Raw genomic sequence first — 20,494 nt, 5'->3', positions numbered from 1 at the left:
AGTGGTTAGAGAGAAATGATTTGGGGTGGGGGGGTCAGTGGGTAGCAGTTGTTTAATCTTAAAATTAACTTGCGACAACTCAAGGGTAATGTACGAAAACACTCATTCACACAAAGGAAAACCTGGAATTCTTTTTCCCTTCCAAAAAGCTGTTGGATTAATTGAAAATGTCAAAACTGAGATGCTTGTTGGGTAAAGGGTAGCAACATGGATACACAACTGACTGAATAGTAGGAAACAGAGTAATGGTTAATGAATATTTCTTAGGATGGGGAAAGATTGGGAATGGGGATCCCCAGGGGTCAGTATTGGGACTCTTGCTGTTTCTAATGTGTATTAATAATCTAGATCTGTGTGTGTGCAAGAAAATTTCAAAGTTTGAAGATTATACAAAACTTAGGAATATTGAAAACCGTGAGGCGAACTTTGTAGAACTTCAGAGGGACATAGACAAGTTGGTGGAGTGGCAGATGGATGGCGGTTGAAGTTCAATGCAGGGAAGTGTGAGGTGATTCATTTGGTAGGAAGAACATGGAGAGACAAAAGGAATTTAGGGTTCAACTATAAAGCGTGTGCAGGAGCAGAGGGAGCTGGGTGTATATGTGCATAGGTCATTAAAGGTGGCAAGACAGGTGCTGAGAGCAGTTAAAGCATGTAGCATCCTAGGCTTTATTGATAGTGTCATAGAGCACAAAAGCAAGGAGATTATGCTAAACATGTATAAAGAACAAAGAACAGTATATCATGGGAACAGGCCCTTCGGCCCTCCAAGCCTGTGCTGATCATATTGTTCTATTTCAACCAACCAACTGTAAACCTCTATTCCCCGTCTGTTCATGTGTCTATCCAGATAAGTCCTAAATGTTACTAACGTATCTGCCTCAACCACCTTACTTGGTAGTGCTGTCCAGGCCCCCACCACCCTTTGTGTAAAAAAAAACTTTCCCCGAACAGCTCCGCTGAATCTTTCCCCTACCCTCCACTTACCTTGAACTTGTGCCCCTTGTGATTGTCATTTCTGCCCTGGGAAAAAGCTTCCAACTGTTCACCCTATCTATGCCCCTCATAACTTTATAAACTTCTATCAGGTCGCTTCTCAGCCTCCAAATTTCAGGGAGAACAATCCCACTTTATTCAATCTTTCCTCATACCTAATACCCTCCATACTAGGCAACATTCTGGTAAACCTTTTCTTTACTCTCTCTAAAGCCTTCATGTCCTTCTGTTGGTGTGGTGACCAGAATTGGACACAGTATTCCAAATGTGGCATAACTAACGTTTTATATAACTAACATAATTTGTCAACTTTTGTACTCAATACCCCGTCCGATGAAGGCAAGCACGTTACATGCTTTCTTCACCACCTTCTCCACCTGTGCTGCCACTTTTAAGGATCTGTGGACCTGTACTCCCAGATCTCTGTGTGTCTATGCTCCTGATGGTTCTGCTATATATTTTGTAACTTCCACCTGTATTGGATCTACCAAAGTGCATCATCTCGCATTTATCTGAATTAAATTCCATCTGCCATTTCTCTGCCCAATTTTCCAGCCTGTCTATATTCTGTTGTATTCTCTGAAATCTTCATCACTATCCGCAACTCCATCAATTTTAATATCATCCTCAACCTTGTTAATCAGACCAGCTACGTTTTCTTCCAAGTCATTTATGTATAATACAAACAGCAGAGGTCCCAGCACTGTTTCTTGCAGAACACCACTAGTTACAGATCTCCAATCAGAAAAACACACTTCAAGTGCTGTTCTCCGTCTTCTATGGCCAAGCCTGTCCTGAATCCAGCTCGCTAGTTCATTCTTGATCCCATGTGATTTAATCTTTTTCAGCAGCCTGCCATGAGGGACCTTGTCATAGTTAGACCTTAGCTGGAATATTATGTACAGTTTTGGGCACCACATTATAGAAAGGATGTGAACACGTTGGATAGAGTGTAGAAGTATACAAGAATGGCTTCAGAATTAAGAAACTTCAGTTATGAAGAGAGGTTGGATCTTTCTCTTGTAGAGCAGATTTGATGGAAGTGCTCAAAACCATGAGGGGACTGGATAGATTAGATAAGGAGAAATTGTTCCTGTTTGTAAAAGGATTCAGAGTGAGAGGGTACAGATTTAAAATGATTTGCAGAAGGAGCAAATACAATCTGAGAAAAAGCTTTTTCACACCAATGGTTCAGGTCTGGAATGTACTGCCTGGAAGTGTGATGAAGGCAGGTTCAATTGAGGCATTCAAAAGGGTATTAATTAAATCAAAACAATGTGTAGGGAAAAGGTGAGGAATGATAAATCATGAAACCCATTTGAAGAAACATTGCAGACACAATGGCCTGCTGCAAAACAATAGTTCTATGAGAAGTGCTGCATGAAATTGAAAGAAGGTGAATAAATGAAATTCAGATATAGATCAGCATGATCTAATTAAGTTTTGGATAGAACTGAGCGGATGTTTCCCCTGGAACAAGGAGGCTTCTCTCATCCCTATTAGAGCCATCCGCCTAAGGTGCTCCAGTTGGCTGGAAAACTGGTTCAGGATGTGGAGTGGTGCCAACAGCGTGAGTTCAATTCCTAAAGCAGCTGACGTTATTCATGAAGGCTCCATCTTTTCAACCTTGCCCCTTGCCTGATGTGTAATGGTTCTCAGGTTAAATCACCACTAGTCAGTTTTTCCCTTCAAAGGATAGAGTAGACTATGGTCAACTGGGAATATAGTGACTTTACCATCTCACTCTGGGTAGAGCTAAGAAACACCATGATGCAAAAAACTGAAGTATGGGTTGTATATATGCCCCCAAACTGTTGTCGTGTTGTCATACCTTAAACAGTACATTAGAAATGCATGCAATAAAGGAATATCTGTAATTATGGGTGATTTTAATCTTCATACAGATTGTGCAAATGAAATTGGTCACACTACTTTAGAAGAGGAATTCCTGGAGTGTATAAGACTGGTTTTCTGGACCAATGTTGAGGAACCAACGAGAGAGCAGGTCATTCTAGAATGGGAATTGTGTACTGAGAAGTGAATAATGGGAACTCTGGTTTTCAATTTGACAAGATACCGCATGGTATCTTGCATAAATCTCACGGGATCCAGGATGAGGTATCTAAATGGTTACAAAATTGTCTTCTTGACAGAAGCCAGAAGGTGGTTGTAGAGAGTTGTTTTTCAAACTGGAGGTTTGTGACCAGAGGTGTGCCTCAGGGATCAGTGCTGGGCCCACTGTTACTTGTCATTTATATTAATGATTTGGATGAGAATATAAGGGGCATGGTTAGTTAGTTTGCAGATGACACCAAGATTGGAGGCATAGTGGACAATGAGGAAAGTTATCTCCAACTGCAGCGGGATCTTGATGAATTGGACCAGTGGGCTGATGAATGCCAAATGGAGTTTAATTTAGACAAATGAGAGGTAATGCATTTTAGTAGATTGAACCAGGGCAGGACTTACTCAGTTAATGGTGGGGCGTTGGGGAGAGTTACAGCACAAAGAGATCTAGGGGTATATGTTCATGGCTGCTTGAAAGTGGAGTTGCAGGTGGACAGAGTGGTGAAGAAGGCATTCGTCATGTTTGGTTTGATTGGTCAGAACATTGAATACAGGAGTTGGGACGTCTTGTTGAAGTTGTACAAGATGTTGGTAAGGCCACACTTGGAATACTGTGTACAGTTCTGGTCTCCTTATTTTAGAAAGGATATTATTAAACTAGAAAGAGTGCAGAAAAGATTTACTGGGATGCTACTGGGATTTGATAAAATAATGAGGGGCATAGATCAACTAGATAGTCAATATCTGTTCCCAAAGGTAGGGGAGTCTAAAACTGGTGGGCATAGGTTTAAGGTGAGTGGAGAGAGAGACGAAAGTGTCCAGAGGGGCAATATTTTCATACAGTGAACGGTGAGTGGAACAAGCTATCAGCAGTAGTAGTAGAGGTGGGTACAATTTTTTCTTTTAAAAAGCATTTAGATAGTTACATGGGTACGATGGATATAGAGGGATATGGGCCAATTGTGGGCAATTGGGAGTAGTTTGGGGTTTTAAAAAAATGGGTGGCATGGACAAGCTGGGCTGAAGGGTCTATTTCCATGCTGTAAACCTCTATGACTCTATGGTTGTGCCGAGGAGCTGATGTAAATCAGCATTAATAGATAAATGGTTTTGGAGAAATTGATGGGATTGAAGGAGGATAAATCTCCAGATCCTGATAATATTCAGCCCAGAGTACCTAAGGAAGTGAACCTGGAAATAGTAGATCCATTGGTGGTTTCCTCGGACTCTGGACTGGCTCCTACAGGTTGGAGGGTAGCTAATGTAAACCCACTATTCAAAAAGGTGGGTAGAGAGAAAACAGGGAACTATAGACCAGTGAGCCTAACATCAGTGCTGGGGATGTTGCTAGAGTCCATTTTCAGGGATTTCGTAACTTGGTATTTGGAAAGCAGTGGTATAATCAGACAAAGTCATCATGGATTTACTAAAGAAAAATCATGCTTGATGAATCAGTTGGAATTCTTGGAGGATGTAATTGGTATTGACCAAGAAGAACCAGTTGATGTGGTTTATTTAGACTTTCAGAAGGCTTTCAACAAGATCTCTGTGTAAAGTTAAAGCACATGGGTTGAAGGTAATGTCTTGAGATGGATAGAAAATTGGTTAGCAGATAAAAAGCAAAGAGTTGGCATAAATGGGTCTTTTTCTGATTGACAGTAACCAGTGGGCTTCTGTAGGGATCTGTGCTAGGTCCCCAACTATTCATATCATACATAAATGATTTGGAAGAGGGAACTAAATCTGTTACCTCCAAATTTGCAGACAATACAAAGTTGAGTGAGAGGGTGAGTTGTGATGCATCAGTGTGATTTGGACAGGTTGTGTGTGTGGGCATCTGCATGGCAGATGCAGTATAATGTGGATAAATGTGAGGTTATCCACTTTGGTAGCAATAACAGGAAGACATTATTACTTGAATGGGGGTAAATTGAGAGAGGTGGATACTCAGCGAAAGCTTGGTATCCTCATACGTTAGTCACTGAAAGTAAGCACACAGGTACAGCAGGCAATAAAGAAGGCAAATGGTATATTGGCCTTCATAGCGAGAAGATTTGAGAATTGGGATAGGGATGTTTTGTTGCAATTGTATAGGGAGTTTGTGAGGCCACACCTGGAGTAGTGTGCAGTTTTGGTGTCCTTATCTGAGGAAGGATGTCCTTCTATAGAAGGAGTTCAGTGAAGGTTTACCAGGCTGATTCCTGGGATGGCAGGACTGTCATATGAAAAGAGACTAAGTCGGTTAGAATTATATTCACTGGAGTTTAGAAGAGAGGGAATCTTATAGAAAATTCTAACAGGGTTAGACAGAGTAAATTCAGAAAGAATGTTCCCAATGGTGGGGGAGTCCAGAATTAGGGGTCATAGTTTAAGGGTAAGGGGTAAACCTTTTAGAACTGAGGTGAGAAGTTTCTTCATCCGTTGGGTGGTAAAGTGTGGAATTCATTACCACAGAATGTAGTTGAAACCAAAACATTGCCTGATTTCAAGAAGAAATAATTATAGCTCTTGGGGCTAAAGGGATCAGAGGATATGGGGAGAAGGTGAGATCAGAGTATTGAATTCGGTGATCTGCATGATCAAAATGAATGACGGAGCAGGCTCAAAGAGCCAGATGTCCTACTCCTGCTTCTAGTTTCTATGTTTTAACCCCACTAGAAACATGTTTCCATTCTCAGGTATCCATCGACCATTACCTTTTGTTCTGTTACATAGCCAACTTTTACCCAGTTTGCCGCATTACCCTGTATCCTATGGGCTTTAACTTTTTTGACAAATCAGCCATATGGGACCTTGTCTAACGCTTTGCTGAAGTCCATGTATCCAACACACTCTTTCAACAACCTTTGTCAGTTCCTCAAAGAATTTGATCAAGTTTGCGAGGCAAAATCTTCCTTTAATGACTCCATGCTGGCCACCCTTGGCTGGTTAATTTTTGGCCTTTCTATGTGGCAGTTAATCCTATCTGTCAGGATTGATTCTTCTACAATTTTCTCACTACCAGTGTAAGGCTAACTGGTCTATAATTGTTCAGCATTTTCTTTGATCCCTTTTTAAACAATGAAACTAGGTTTGCATTTCTCCATTCCTCTGGTATCTAGTGAGAATTGGAAAATCACCCTCAGAGCATCTGCTGTCTCCTCCCTGACCTCTTTCAACATCTTGGGAAACAGTCCATCTGGTCCTGGTGACTTACCAACTTTCAAGGATTCCACCCCTTTGAGTACTTCCTCTCTCTTTATGATTATCCTGTCCAATATCTGTGTTCCTCCTGGGATACTTAATCTGCATAATCCCTTTCCTTTGTAAACACACAGAAAATATTCATTTAAAACCCTTTCCCACACCGTCTGCATCTACACACAAGTTCCCTTCATTATCTCTGATAGGTCTCCAGGAATATAACATGGAAAGTTTCCAAAAGCCAAAGGAGCTTGGCCATGTAAGGTTTCCCATTGATCACGCAGTTTCTGGTTACAATTAGTTTCGATATTTTTGATCAAAATGCATTGTTCATCTTCGGAAGGGCTATTCGTGTTTCTGTGGATATAATGAGTTTTGATGGCCCTCTCTCTTTATTAATCAGGGCTGGGGGAACTGGTGCTCCCAAGTGTTCTATTCTTGCTCCAAATTCATGTTTTCAAATGATCTTATGAATCCATCCAAGTTGGGAAAGTAGCCATTGCTCACAATACTTGCTTTTAATTATAGTTTATTGTAACATTTCTAAACATATAAACATCATGACCCTACTCCCTTTAAGTTGGGTCATTTATAAATGCTGTTTACCATCAATAATTACAAATTTCAGTAACCAGTGTCCTTTTACATTAAGTAAGTACCATATTCACAATGTTTCTGTAATTTCTGACCTTCACTCATACTTTTAACATTTGAAAGGTTACTGCTTCTGTTACTGTTGTTCCTTTAGTTAGATATCCTGATTTAGTGAATAAAATCCCCCTATTAAACTTACTTTCTGAGAAACTCCACGTTGTGCAGTGTTGCTATTGCCGTTTCTGTTGTTCCTGTTAACTGCAAAGCACACATTTCTCAAAACTCACACCTATGACAATGATTACTGCAAACCCATCCCAAAATCTACAGTGTACAATACACATTCCGTCCTGGGGAGAGTGTATGAAATGGGATTTAATTCCATTGTTTGGACTCATTCTATTATTTAACCAATTTAACAATGAGATTGAATGGGTATTTCATCATGTTCTTCAGTTCCTCTCTGAATTTAGTCTGGGTCACAGCATAGATACAAGTGTTAGTGCAGGTACTAAGAAGTTGCAGCATTGCTGCTGACTGTTGTGTGATAAAGCGAGGGTCAGTATGAGTATTGTAATACCGAATACCTGTAATTCGTACATAAATCCGATATAAAACCTTTGTCACCCATAACAGCAGAAAACTGCCAGATATACTAAAGAGTAAAATGATAGATTTCCTACGGTTTTCTAATTCTGGATCTTGATTTTTCTCTCCATCGCAGTGAACCCGGAGTCTTTTGCGGACTCTACCGGTCACTAAAATACGTCTGACCATCAGAAAATTGAGCAGCAACATCAAAAATAGTGGGATACAAGGCGTCAGAATGAGGTGAAACAATTCGTAAGCTGCCCATGCAGGAGATGTAAGAAAGCTCTGTTTGTAGATGCAACCCCAGGGAACCTTATTAATTACGTATTTTGGTTCATATGTAAAGTACCAGGGAACAGGCACTAAACAGCCCAGCATGCTCACTATTCCGAGAACTACAGCTTTACGGCTTTAAATTAAGGGGGTGTAGTTATAGGACTGATGTCAGGGGTAGGTTCTTTACCCAGAGGGTGGTGAGGGACTGGAATGCCCTGCCAGCTGCAGTTGTAAATGCGCCTAGTTTGGGGGCGTTTAAGAGATCTGTGGATAGGTTTATGGACGAAATGGGATTGGTTTAGATTAGTGGGTTAGTGTTGTTTTTTTTAAAAGCTGGTCGGCGCAACATCGTGGGCCGAAGGGCCTGTTCTGCGCTGTTATGTTCTATGTTCTACAGCTGCCATCTTTTCTGTGCAATATTTTGTTTTCAGTTTTTCACAGCAAATGGCCACAAAGCGATCAACGGTGAAAGCAACTGTGAGCCAGACGGAAACTACAGTGGTTGCAAACCTAAAGAAAATAATGAGACTGCACACAGGAGTAATTTCCATAAATGAATTTGGGAAATAGATCTTAGCAGTCCAGTTCAAAATTGGATCAGTTACAACAACCAGGAGATCAGCTACTGCCATTGCCACGAGGTACCAAGTGATACATTTGGAGAGACCACACTTCCCTTGAGACAGGATCACAATTGCCACCAAGTTAACTGTAAGAGAGAGAAGAAAGCCGGCAGATTACTGATCAGACATGAAGCAGTTTATCACAATCTGGTGGAACATTTCTAGCTCTGTTGTTGCACTGAAAAATAGAATGTGAGAATAAACTGACCCTAAGTATAAAACAGACTGTAAGAGCTTTTGCATGAATATTGTGATGTTAGTTTAAGAAAGAGTTTTTAAAAATAATGATTTCTGCAGCTCTGACAGATTCAGTGATGTCATTGTTGTTAACGTGAACAAAGAACAGCACAGCCCTCCAAGCCTGTGCTGCGCATTGGTCCAACTAGACCATTCGTTTGTATCCCTCCGTTCCCAGGCTGCTCATGTGACTATCCAGTTAATTCTTAAACGTTGCCAGCGTGTCTGCCTCCACCACTCTATTTAGCAGCACATTCCAGGCCCCCACCACCCTCTGCTTAAAAAACATCTGTCTGATATCGGTGTTATACCTCGCCCCTCTCACCTGGAGCCTGTGACCCCTCGTGATTGTCACTTCCGACCTGGGAAAAAGCTTCTCACTGTTCACCCTATCTATACCCTTCATATTTTGTACACCTCTATTAGGTCTCCCCTCATTCTCCGTCTTTCCAGGGAGAGCAACCCCAGTTTACCCAATCTCTCCTCAAAGCTAATACCCTCTGTACCAAGCAACATCCTGGTAAACCTTCTCTGCACTCTCTCCAAAGCCTCCACGTCCTTCTGGTAGTGCAGCGACCAGAATTGGATGCAGTACTCCAAACGTGGCCTAACCAACATTCTATAGAGCCGCAACATCAGACTCCAGCTTTTACACTGTATACCCCTTCCTATAAAGACAAGCCTACCATATGCCGCCTTCACCACCTTATCCACCTGTGCTGCCATCTTCAAGGATTTGTGGACTTGGACCCCTAGATCCCTCTGTGTTTCTATAATCTTGAAGGCTCTGCCATTTATTGTATAGCTCCCGCCTATATTAGTTCTTCTAAAATGCATCACCTTGCATTTATCTGGATTAAATTCCATCTGTCATTTCTCTGCCCAATTTTCCAGCCTATCTATATCTGCTGTGCTGTTCGACAATGTTCATAGCTATCTGCAAGTCCAGCCATCTTCATAACATCTGCAAACTTGCTGATACCACCAGTTACACCTTCTTCCAGATCATTTATATATACCACAAATAGCTGAGGTCCCAGTACAGAGCCCTGCAGGACACCACTGGTCACAGACCTCCAGCTAGAAAAAGACCCTTCGACTGCTACCCTCTGTCTCTTGTGGCCAAGCCAGTTCTCTACCCATCTAGCCACCTCTCCTTGTATCCATGAGCCTTAACCTTCTTAACCAACCTGCCATGAGGGACTTTGTCAAACGCCTTACTGAAATCCTTATAGACGACATCCACAGCCCTTCGTCAACCGTTTTTGCCACCTCCTCAAAAAACTCCACCAAATTTGTAAGGCATGATCTCCCTCTTACAAAACCATGCTGTCTGTCACTAATGAGATCGTTCTGTTCTAAATGCGCATACATCCTATCTCTAAGAATCCTCTCCAACAACTTCCTTACCACGGACGTCAAGCTCACCGGCCTATAATTACCTGGGTTATCCCTGCTACCCTTCTTAAACAACGGTACCACATTCGCTATCTTCCAATCCTCAGGGACCACACCTGCGACCAGTGAAGAGACAAAGATTTCTGTCAGAGGCCCAGCAATTCCATCTCTTGTCTCCCTGAGCAGTCTAGGATAGATGCTATCAGGTACTGGGGATTTGTCAGTTTTAATGTTCCCTAAAAAACCTAACACTTCCTCCCTTGTAATGGAGATTCTCTCTAATGGGTCAACATCTCCCTCTGAGATACTCCTAGTCAACACATCCCTCTCCTTTGTGAATTCTGATGCAAGGTATTCATTTAGGATCTCCCCTATTCCCTTGGGTTCTAAGCATAATTCACCTCCTTTGTCCCTGAGAGGTCTTTTTTTTTTCCCTGACAACTCTTTTGTTCCTAATGTATGAATAAAATGCCTTGGGATTCTCCTTAATCCTGTCTGCCAAGAACATTTCGTGACCTCTTTTTACCCTTCTAACTCCCCGTTTGAGTTCTTTCCTACTTTCTCTGTATTCCTCCAGAGCTCTATATGTTTTTATTTGCCTGGAACTAACATACGCCTCTCTTCTTTTTGATCAGACCCTCAATTTCCCTGGTTATCCACGGCTCTCGAATCCTACTTCCTATCCTTTTTACAGGCACGTGCCTGTCCTGCAGCCTTATCAACTGCTCCTTAAAAGACTCCCACATGCCAGATGTGGATTTACCCTCGAACAGCCTCTCCCAATCAATGGCCACTAATTCCTACCTCGGGCCAGTGGTTTTAGCTGGGGGAAGGGTAATTATGAGGCTATTAGGAGAGAATTAGGAAACATAGGTTGGACTAGGAGATTACAGGGATTGGGAACGTCCGAAATGTGGAGTTGTTTCAAGGAGCAGCTACTGCGAGTCTGTGATAGGTATGTCCCTGTCAGGCAAGGAGGATTTGGTAAGGCTAGGGAACCGTGGTGCACCAAAAAAGTTGATTCGTTGGTTAAAAAGAAAAAGGAGGCTTATGTTCGGATGAGACGTGAGCACTCGGATAGTGCACTAGAGAGCTTTAGATTGGCTAGGAGGGAGTTGAAGAGCGAGCTAAGAAGGGCTAAAAGAGGACATGAGAAGACTTTGGCTGATAGGGTTAAGGAGAATCCTAAGGCGTTCTATAGGTATGTCAAGAACAGAAGGTTGGTTAGGGCAAGGTTAGGGCCAGTTATAGACGGCAGAGGGAAGTTATGTGTGGAACCGGAGGAGATTGGTGAAGCATTGAACCAATATTTCTCTTCGGTGTTCACGCAGGGGGACATGGATATAGCTGAGGAGGACACTGGGTTGCAGGGGAGTAGAATTGACAGTGTTACAGTTGATAAGGAGGATGTGGAGGATGTGCTGGATATTCTGGAGGGTCTGAAAATAGATAAGTCCCCTGGTCTGGATGGGATTTACCCCAGGATTCTCTGGGAGGCAAGAGAAGTGATTGCAGAGCCTCTGGCTCTGATCTTCAGGTCATCGTTGGCCTCTGGTATAGTACCAGATGATTGGAGGTTAGCGAATGTTGTCCCATTGTTTAAGAAGGGGAACAGAGACTTCCCTGGGAATTATAGACCGGTGAGTCTCACTTCTGTTGTGGGCAAGGTTTTGGAAAAAATTATTAGGGATAGGATTTATAGTTATTTGGAGAGTAATGAGTTGATTGGAGATAGCATGGTTTTGTGGCGGGTAGGTCGTGCCTTACTAACCTTATTGAGTTTTTTGAGAAAGTGACCAAAGAGGTGGATGGGGGTAAGGCAGTGGACGTGGTGTATATGGATTTTAGTAAGGCGTTTGATAACGTTCACCATGGTAGGCTTCTGCACAAAATGCAGATGTATGGGATTGGGGGTGATCTAGGGAACTGGATTAGGAATTGGCTAGCGGATAGGAGACAGAGGGTAGTGGTTGACGGTAAATATTCATCATGGAGTTCGGTTACAAGTGGTGTGCCTCAGGGATCTGTGTTGGGGCCACTGCTGTTTGTGATTTTTATTAATGATCTGGATGAGGGTATAGTTGGGTGGATCAGTAAATTTGCTGATGACACCAAAGTCGGAGGTGTGGTAGATAGTGAGGAAGGGTGTCATAGTTTGCAGGAAGACAGACAGGTTGCAGAGCTGGGCCGAGAGGTGGCGGATGGAGTTTAATGCAGAGAAATGTGAGGTAATTCACTTTGGTAGGAATAACAGATGTGTTGAGTATAGGGCTAACGGGAAGACTTTGAATAGTGTGGAGGAGCAGAGGGATCTAGGTGTATGTGTACATAGATCCCTGAAAGTTGGGAATCAAGTAGATAAGGTTGTTAAGAAGGCATACAGTGTCTTGGCATTTATTGGTAGGGGGATTGAATTTAGGAGTCGTAGCGTTATGTTGCAACTGTACACAACTCTGGTGCGGCCGCACTTGGAGTATTGTGTGCAGTTCTGGTCCCCACATTACAGGAAGGATGTGGAGGCTTTGGAGAGGGTGCAGAGGAGGTTTACCAGGATGTTGCCTGGTATGGAGGGGAGATCCTATGAGGAGAGGCTGAGGGATTTGGGGTTGTTTTCGCTGGAAAGAAGGCGGCTAAGAGGGGATCTTATTGAAACATATAAGATGATTAGAGGTTTAGATAGGGTGGATAGTGATAGCCTTTTTCCTCTGATGGAAAAATCTAGCACGAGGGGGCATGGCTTTAAACTAAGGGGGGGTAGTTATAGGACAGATGTCAGGGGTAGGTTCTTTACCCAGAGGGTGGTGAGGGATTGGAATGCCCTGCCTGCTGCAGTTGTAAATGCGCCTAGTTTGGGGGCGTTTAAGAGGTCTGTGGACAGGTTTATGGACGAAAAGGGATTGGTTTAGGTTAGTGGGTCATTGTTGTTTTTTTTAACTGGTCGGCGCAACATCGTGGGCCGAAGGGCCTGTTCTGCGCTGTAATGTTCTATGTTCTATGTTCTATGTTCTAATCTGGCTATAGTTAGCCTTCCCCCAATTTAGTACCCTACCTGCAGGACAACACTCATCCTTGTCCATTACTATCCTAAAGTTAACAGAAGCTGTATAGGGCATTGGTGAGGCCGCAGCTGGAGTACTGTGTGCAGTTTTGGGCGCCGCACCTGCGCAAAGATATTTTGGCCTTGGAGGGAGTGCAGAGGAGGTTTACTAGGCTGATACCGGAGTTGAGGGGGTTGAGCTATGAGGAGAGGCTGAATAAACTGGGCTTGTACTCGTTAGAGTTTAGAAGAATGAGAGGAGATCTCATTGAGACGTATAAGATGATGAATGGGATGGATAGGATAGAGGTGGAGAGACTCTTCCCGCTCAAAAAAGACAATAGGACTAGGGGGCACAGCCTCAAGATAAAAGGGGGGCGGTTTAGAACGGAGTTGAGGAGGAACTTCTTCACTCAAAGGGTGGTGAATCTCTGGAATTCTCTGCCCGTTGAAGTAGTGGAGGCTGCCTCGCTAAATATTTTTAAGACGCGGGTTGATGGGTTTTTGATAGGAGAGGGGATTAAGGGTTATGGGGAGAGGGCGGGAAAGTGGAACTGAGCAGCGACAGATCAGCCATGATCTTATTGAATGGCGGGGCAGGCTCGAAGGGCTGGATGGCCTACTCCTGCTCCTATTTCTTATGTTCTTATGTTCTTATGAATTGTGGCCACTATTTGCCACACGTTCCCCTACTGAAACTTTGACGACCTGACTGGGCTCATTTCCCAGAACTAGGTCCAGTATAGCCCCCTCTCTAGTTGGGCTATCTACATTCTGTTCCAAAGAACCTTCCAGTACGCATTTTACAAATTCCTCCCTGTCCAGACCCCCAGCCCTAAGCACTTTCCAGTCTATATCAGGGAAATTGAAGTCTCCCACTACAACAACCCTATTTTTTCTGCACCTATCCAGAATCTCCTTGCATATCCGTTCCTCCACTTCCTGTGGGCTGTTGAGCGGCTGTAGTTCACCCCCAGCACGGTGACTGCGCCTTTCCTGTTTGAGCTCCACCCACAGCGACTCATTACATGACCCCTCTAAATTGTCCACCCTCTGCACCACTGTAATATGCTCCCTAACTAATATCGCTACTCCCCCACCTCTTTTACCCCTCCTCTGTCTTGCCTAAAACTCTTATACCCTGGAATATTCAGCTGCCAGTCCTGTCCCTTTAACCAAGCCTCCATCACTGCAACCACATCCAAATTCCATGTAAGCATTAAGGCCCGAAGTTTGTTTGTCTTGCCCGTTATGCTCCTCGCATTGAAGCAGATAAGAACATAAGAAATAGGAGCAGGAGTAGGCCATCTAGCCCTTCGAGCCTGCCCCGCCATTCAATAAGATCATGGCTGATCTGAAGTGGATCAGTTCCACTTTCCCGCTTTCTCCCCATAACCCTTAATTCCCTTGTCTGTCAAAAACCTATCTACCCGTGACTTAAATATATTTAGCGAGGTAGCCTCCACCACTTCAACGGGCAGAGAATTCCAGAGATTCACCACCCTTTGAGTGAAGAAGTTCCTCCTCAACTCCGATCTAAACTGTCCCCCCTCCCCCTTATCTTGAGGCTGTGTCGTCTAGTCCTGCTGTTCTTTCTGAGCAGGAAGAATCTCTCTACCTCTACCCTATCCATCCCCTTCATTATCTTATACGTCTCTATAAGATCCCCCCTCATCCTTCTAAACTCCAACGAGTACAGACCCAGTCTATTTAGTTTCACGTCATAGTCCAATCCCCTCATCTACGGTATCAGCCTAGTGAACCTCCTCTGCACTCCCTCCAAGGCCAATATATCCTTCCGCAAGTGTGGCGACCAAAACTGCACACACTACTCCAGCTGTGGCCTTACCAGTACCCTGTACAGTTGCAGCAAGACCTCTACTTTTATATTCTAACCCCCTCGCTATAAAGGCCAACATTCCATTCGTCTTCTTGATACCTGCTGCACCTGCAGACTGGGTTTTTGCGACCCATACACAGGTCCCTCTGCACCGTAGCATGCTACAGCTTTTCACCTTTTAAATAATAATCCCTCCTACTATTATTTCTGCCAAAGTGGGTAACCTCACACTTGCTAACATTGTACTCCATCTGCCAGGTCCTCGCCCACTCACTCAGCCTATCCAGATCCCTCTGCAGACTTTCCACACCCTCCACGCAATTTGCTTTTCCACTCATCTTCGTGTCATCAGCAAATTTCGTCACCCCACACTCAGCCCCCTCCTCCAGATCATCTATATAAATGGTAAATAGCTGAGGCCCAGCACCGATCCCTGTGGCATTCCACTGGTCACCAACTGCCAATCAGAATAGCACCCATTGATACCAACTCTCTGCCTCCTATTAGACAGCCAATCCTCTATCCACGCTAACACCTTACCCCCAACTCCGTGCACTCTAACCTTCTGTAGCAACCTTTTATGAGGCACCTTATCAACCGCTTTTTGGAAATCTAAAAACACCACATCCACCGGTTCCCCTCTGTCTATCGCACTAGTCACATCCTCAGAAATCCAATAAATTCATCAAACACGACTTCCCCTTCATGAATCTGTGCTGCGTCTGCTCTATCAAACCATTCTTTTCCAGGTGCGTCGCTATTTCTTCTTTGATGACGGATTCTAGCATTTTTCCAACTACAGACATTAAACTAACCGGCCGATAATTCCCTGCCTTTTGTCTGCTACCTTTTTTAAACAGTGGCGTAACATTAGTCGTTTTCCAATCTTCTGGCACTTCCCCGGAATCCAGCGAATTTTGATAAATAATTACTAAGGCATCCACTATCAACTCTGCCATTTCTTTCAGACCCCTGGGATGCATTCCATCCGGTTCTGGGGATTTGTCCACCTTCAGTCCCATTAGTCTATCAAGCACTACCTCTCTAGTGACAGTAATTGCATTCAGGCCCGTAACTCCTACCATCCTTCTATCTTTAAGATCCAGCAAACTGTTCGTGTCCTCCATGAAGACCGAGGCAAAAAACTTATTTAAAGCCTCAGCCATTTCCTCATCTCCCACCGCTAAATCCCCCCCGTCTCATCCTCTAAGGGTCCAACCTTTAACCTAGCCAGCCTTCTCTTTATATATTTGTAAAAACTTTTACTGTCCTTTTTTATATTTAGTGCTAGTTTAGCTTCATACTCTATCTTTCCTTTTTTTATCACCTTCTTAGTCATTCTTTGTTGATTTTTAAATTTTTCCCAATCTTCTAATCGCCTACTACTTTTAGCCACTCTGAATGTATCAGCTTTTAATACTGTCCTTTATTTCCTTAGATAACCACGGCTGGTTATCCCTTCTCCTACAGTCCTTCTTTACCATCGGAATATATTTCTGCTGAGTACCGAAAAAGATCTCCTTAAAAATCCTCGACTGTTCCTCAGCCGTCCTACCAACCAATCTGCACCCCCAATCTACATTCGCCAATTCAGCTCTCATCCTATCGTACTCCCCTCTGTTTAAACAGCAGACACAGGCTCGGGACCCTACTTTCTCATCCTCCATCTGCATCAAAAATTCAACCATACTATGATGCACTCCAGACCTCCAGGCCCACTCAGGTCATCCTCCTCCAGAATGTTCTTCTTCTTAGCTAGCCTTGCCCGGGCCCCCAGCTCGACCCCAGCTTCAGTGCTTACTGACCTACTGTTTTGACCCCCACCCCCCACCACACTGGTTTAAACCCTGCTGAGACACTCTAGGAAAACTCCCAGCCAGGATGTTGGTGCCCTTCCAGTTAAGGTGTAACCCATCCTTTCTGTACAGGTGCCATCCTCTCTTGAAGACTTCCCAATGATCTATGAATTTGAAACTCTCCCTCCTGCACCAGTCCTTTAGCCACACGTTCAGTTGTACAATCTCCCTGTTCCTAGCCTCACTAGCACTAGGCACTGGGAGCAGTCCAGAGATTGCTACCCTAGAGGCCTTACTTTTTAGCCTAGCACCCATCCCCCTGAATTGCTCTCGTATGACTCCCCTGCTCTTTCTACCTACGTCATTTTCACCAATGTGTACAATTACATCTATTTGATTACCTTCCCTTTTTAATATGCTTCCTACCCTTTTGGAGACATCCAGTACCTCGGCACCAGGGAGGCAGACTACCATCCTGGAGTCTTGTTTGCACCCATAGAACCGCCTGTCCGTGCCTCTAACCATTGCATCCCCCACCACTATTGCTCTCCTATTCCCCTTCTTTCCCTTCCGGGCCACAGGGCCTGTCTCCGTGCAGGCGATCTGGTCCTCGTGGCTTACTGCTGGAGGGTCATCTCCCTCCACGGAATCCAAAATAATATACCTATTTTAGAGGGGGTTAACCACAGGGAATCCCTCCACTGATTGCTCACTCCCTTCCCCTCTCCCATCTGTCGCCCAGCCCTTACTATTATGGGAGACTGCCACTGGGTGATGTACTGTCTGGTACATCACCCTTCTGACTTTTACCCTTCCTAACTGTGCCCCACGTGCCTTCCTGCCGAGGCCTCGGTGTGACTATCTGTCTATAACTTCTATCTATTAATTTCTTGTTTTCCCTGACCAAACTATGGTCATCGAGTTGCAGCTCCAGCTCCCTTACACAGTCCCTCAGGAGTTGCAGCTCCATGCACTTGGCACAGATGTGGACTTCCAGGAGGGAACTCATCTCCAGGAACTCCCACATCCGACACCGAATGCAGCAAACTGGCCTCTCACTAATACGTGCCATTTCCTTTATAGTTTTGGAAGATCAAAGGGGGGGGGGGGGGGGGGGAGGAGGAGGGGGGAGGGAGGAGGAAGGGGGGAAGGGGGGGAGGTAGGGAGGAGGAGAGGGAGGGGGGAGGATAAAAAACCTACCTTGCCTTCGCCTGTTTTTGCTGAAGCCCAGTGAGCCAAAGCCCTTACAGCTCACGCTGTGCTCTCTGCTCCCTGCTCACTCCACTGCCTCCTATATACTGTGGCCTTCCTTTTATATTTCACACTCCCTTCCCAGCTCGCCCCGCGACTTCCACTTTAGATTTAAAACTACTCGTGAACAGAAAAAACCTGCTAAAAAAAACATTCAATCGCTTACTGCACTGCACCAGTCACAAATCACTCCTCCACTCAACTTGCTCCAGGGAACAATGAGCAATGACTGGAGTTGTTCTTTTGTTGCTTCTTAAGTGTTTAAATAGAGTTGTTTGTGTTTACTCTGGGATCAATTTTATGATCCTGCATTGTTAGGAGAAAGGGTCATGTGGTTTTGGACAGTTTTTTTTTCCAGTAAGTTTAAGGTTTCAGTTTTGAGAATTCTGAGGCTGCAGTATAGCTTTAATTTTAGAAGGGGCATCAAGTAAGAAAGAAGCTGAAGTCTCTCTCTGTCTCCCTGTTCTATTTGGAAATTTTGCTGGTTATCTCAAGACAACGTTTTGCCTTCTGGAAGGAAAGTGATGGCTTCAAAAAGACTCAATTTCAGTCAAATGAGATTTTAGTCTATGCTGTGTTTAGCCTGTGAAAAGGGTTTTATCTATGAAAAGTTTTGGCTTGTTGGAAAAGCTTTAGTATTCAATTAAGGGTTAATACATTTTTGTAGTGTTTTTGTTTTTGTAATTGTTGAAAGGTATTCTAATTTTCTTTCTATACATGTTAACTATATTCTTAAATAAACTTTGGTAAAAGTTCCCTAGTGGGCTGTTAAATCATACCTGAAGTGAAATCTATCATGCTCATCCTAGCCAAATCCAAAGTGCAAAACTTACGGTTCGGACAGCCTCCATAAAATACTTTGGAGTTTCTAACCTGATCCATAACAATATAAATAGAAAAGCAGCAAAAGCAAACATTGTGCTCTTAGAAGCAAAGGCAAGAGAAATTATCATAGGAATGAGAAATGGTAGATTCCTAGAATAAATATTGAATTAAATTCAATTCAGTTTTATTTTATTGTCCACGTGGACATTAATTTCAGGAATAATTACAAAAACTAAATAAAAATGAAATAAAAAAAATTATTCCATTGCAAAGATCTAACTTTAATTAAACGTTGCATTAAAACCTTAACAATACATTAAAATAATCAATCAGTGAGTCCCACCCTCAGTGCATATCCTCATTCATACATCAAACTCCTCTTAAACATTTTTATGGAAAAGCTCACAAACAAGTTCAGGAATCAATTTGTCCTGTACCAGAAAGATTGTAGCCCTTTCCCCTCAGTGCATCCAATAATAACAGAGACAAGAGATGGTCCTGTTGTGAAGGAAATCACTGACCCTAGGCGGATTAACATCAAGGGTTTTCAAGTTTTCAATAATCTCTAATGGTTGCATGGCATTAAAACCTGAAGATAAATTGACAATGCTAATGCAGATAAATGTGTACATTGATTTATTACCTCAAGGCAGTCTTTCCCTAATGAATTGATAATGAAACCTGTCTAGATATTTTCCCATGCTCCCTTTTCCCCATATTTTATGTTCTCCTGTATCTATTTCCCTTGTAAGATGTCTCTCAACACCAGGTTACAGTCCAACAGGTTTATTTGGTATCACAAGCTTTCAGAGTACTGCTCCTTCATCAGGTGACTCACCACCTCTACTACTGACTCTGGCAGCTTGTTTCAGACACTCAGCAGCTTTCGTGTGAAAAAATTACCCATCTGGATTCTATTGTTTATCTTCCCTCTCACCTTAAACCAATGCCCTCTAGTTTTAGACTCCCCTACCATTGGTAACAGATATTGACAATCTAGTTGATCCATGCCCCTCATTATTTTATAGATCTCTATTAGATCATCCCTAAGCCTTCCACACTCCAGGAAAAAAAGTCCCAGTCTATCCAGCTTCTCCTTATAACTCAATCATGTCCTGGTAGCATCCTAGCAAATCTTTTTAAAACTCTTCCTAGTTTAATAATACCCTTTCTATAAAATGATGACCGGAACTGTACATAGTATTCCAATTGTGGCCTTACCAATGTTTTGTACTACTTCAACAAGACCTCTCAACTCCTGTATTCAATGTTTCGACCAATGAAACCAAGCATGCTGAATGCCTTCTTCACCACTCTGTCCATCTGTGACTCCACTTTCAAGCAGCTATGAACCTATACCTCTAGATCTCTTTGCTCTGTAACTCTCCCCAGCACCCTACCATTAAGTGAGTAAGTCCTGCCCTGGTTCGATCTACCAAAATGCATCACCTCATGTTTATCTAAATTAAACTCCATCTGCCTTTCATCAGCCTATCGCCCAAAGTGATCAAGATCCCGTTGAATTCCTAGATAACATTCTTCACTGTCCACTATGCCGCAATCTTGGTGTTCTCTGCAAACTTACTAAGCATGCCTCCTAAATTCTCATCCAAATCATTAAAAAAGTGACAAATAACAGTGGACTCAGCACTGATGCCTGAGGCATACTGCTGGTCACAGGCCTCCAGTTTGAAAAATAACCTTCTACAACCACCCTCTGTCTTCTGTTATCAACCCAATTTTGTATCCAATTGGCTACCTCACCCTGGATCCCGTGAGA

General features: G+C 43.4%; 1 protein-coding gene across 1 annotated transcript; it reads right to left on the bottom strand.

Annotated features, from left to right (window-relative positions):
* Nucleotides 1-7,235: 7,235 nt before the first annotated feature.
* LOC145352333 (putative G-protein coupled receptor 139) lies at nt 7,236-8,444 on the bottom strand (the record flags this gene model as incomplete). The annotated part of the gene is made up of 2 exons (XM_080202088.1): nt 7,236-7,840; nt 8,095-8,444. Coding segments are annotated over 2 exons (948 nt in total), but the record flags the coding sequence as incomplete, so codon positions are not given.
* Between the last annotated feature and the right edge of the window lie 12,050 nt (nt 8,445-20,494).

Source organism: Carcharhinus amblyrhynchos, chromosome 14 (genome assembly GCF_965287045.1).
Source record: "Carcharhinus amblyrhynchos chromosome 14, sCarAmb.v2.hapA, whole genome shotgun sequence".
Taxonomy (NCBI): Eukaryota; Metazoa; Chordata; class Chondrichthyes; order Carcharhiniformes; family Carcharhinidae; genus Carcharhinus; species Carcharhinus amblyrhynchos.
This window is presented reverse-complemented; position numbering and strand designations above follow the sequence as displayed.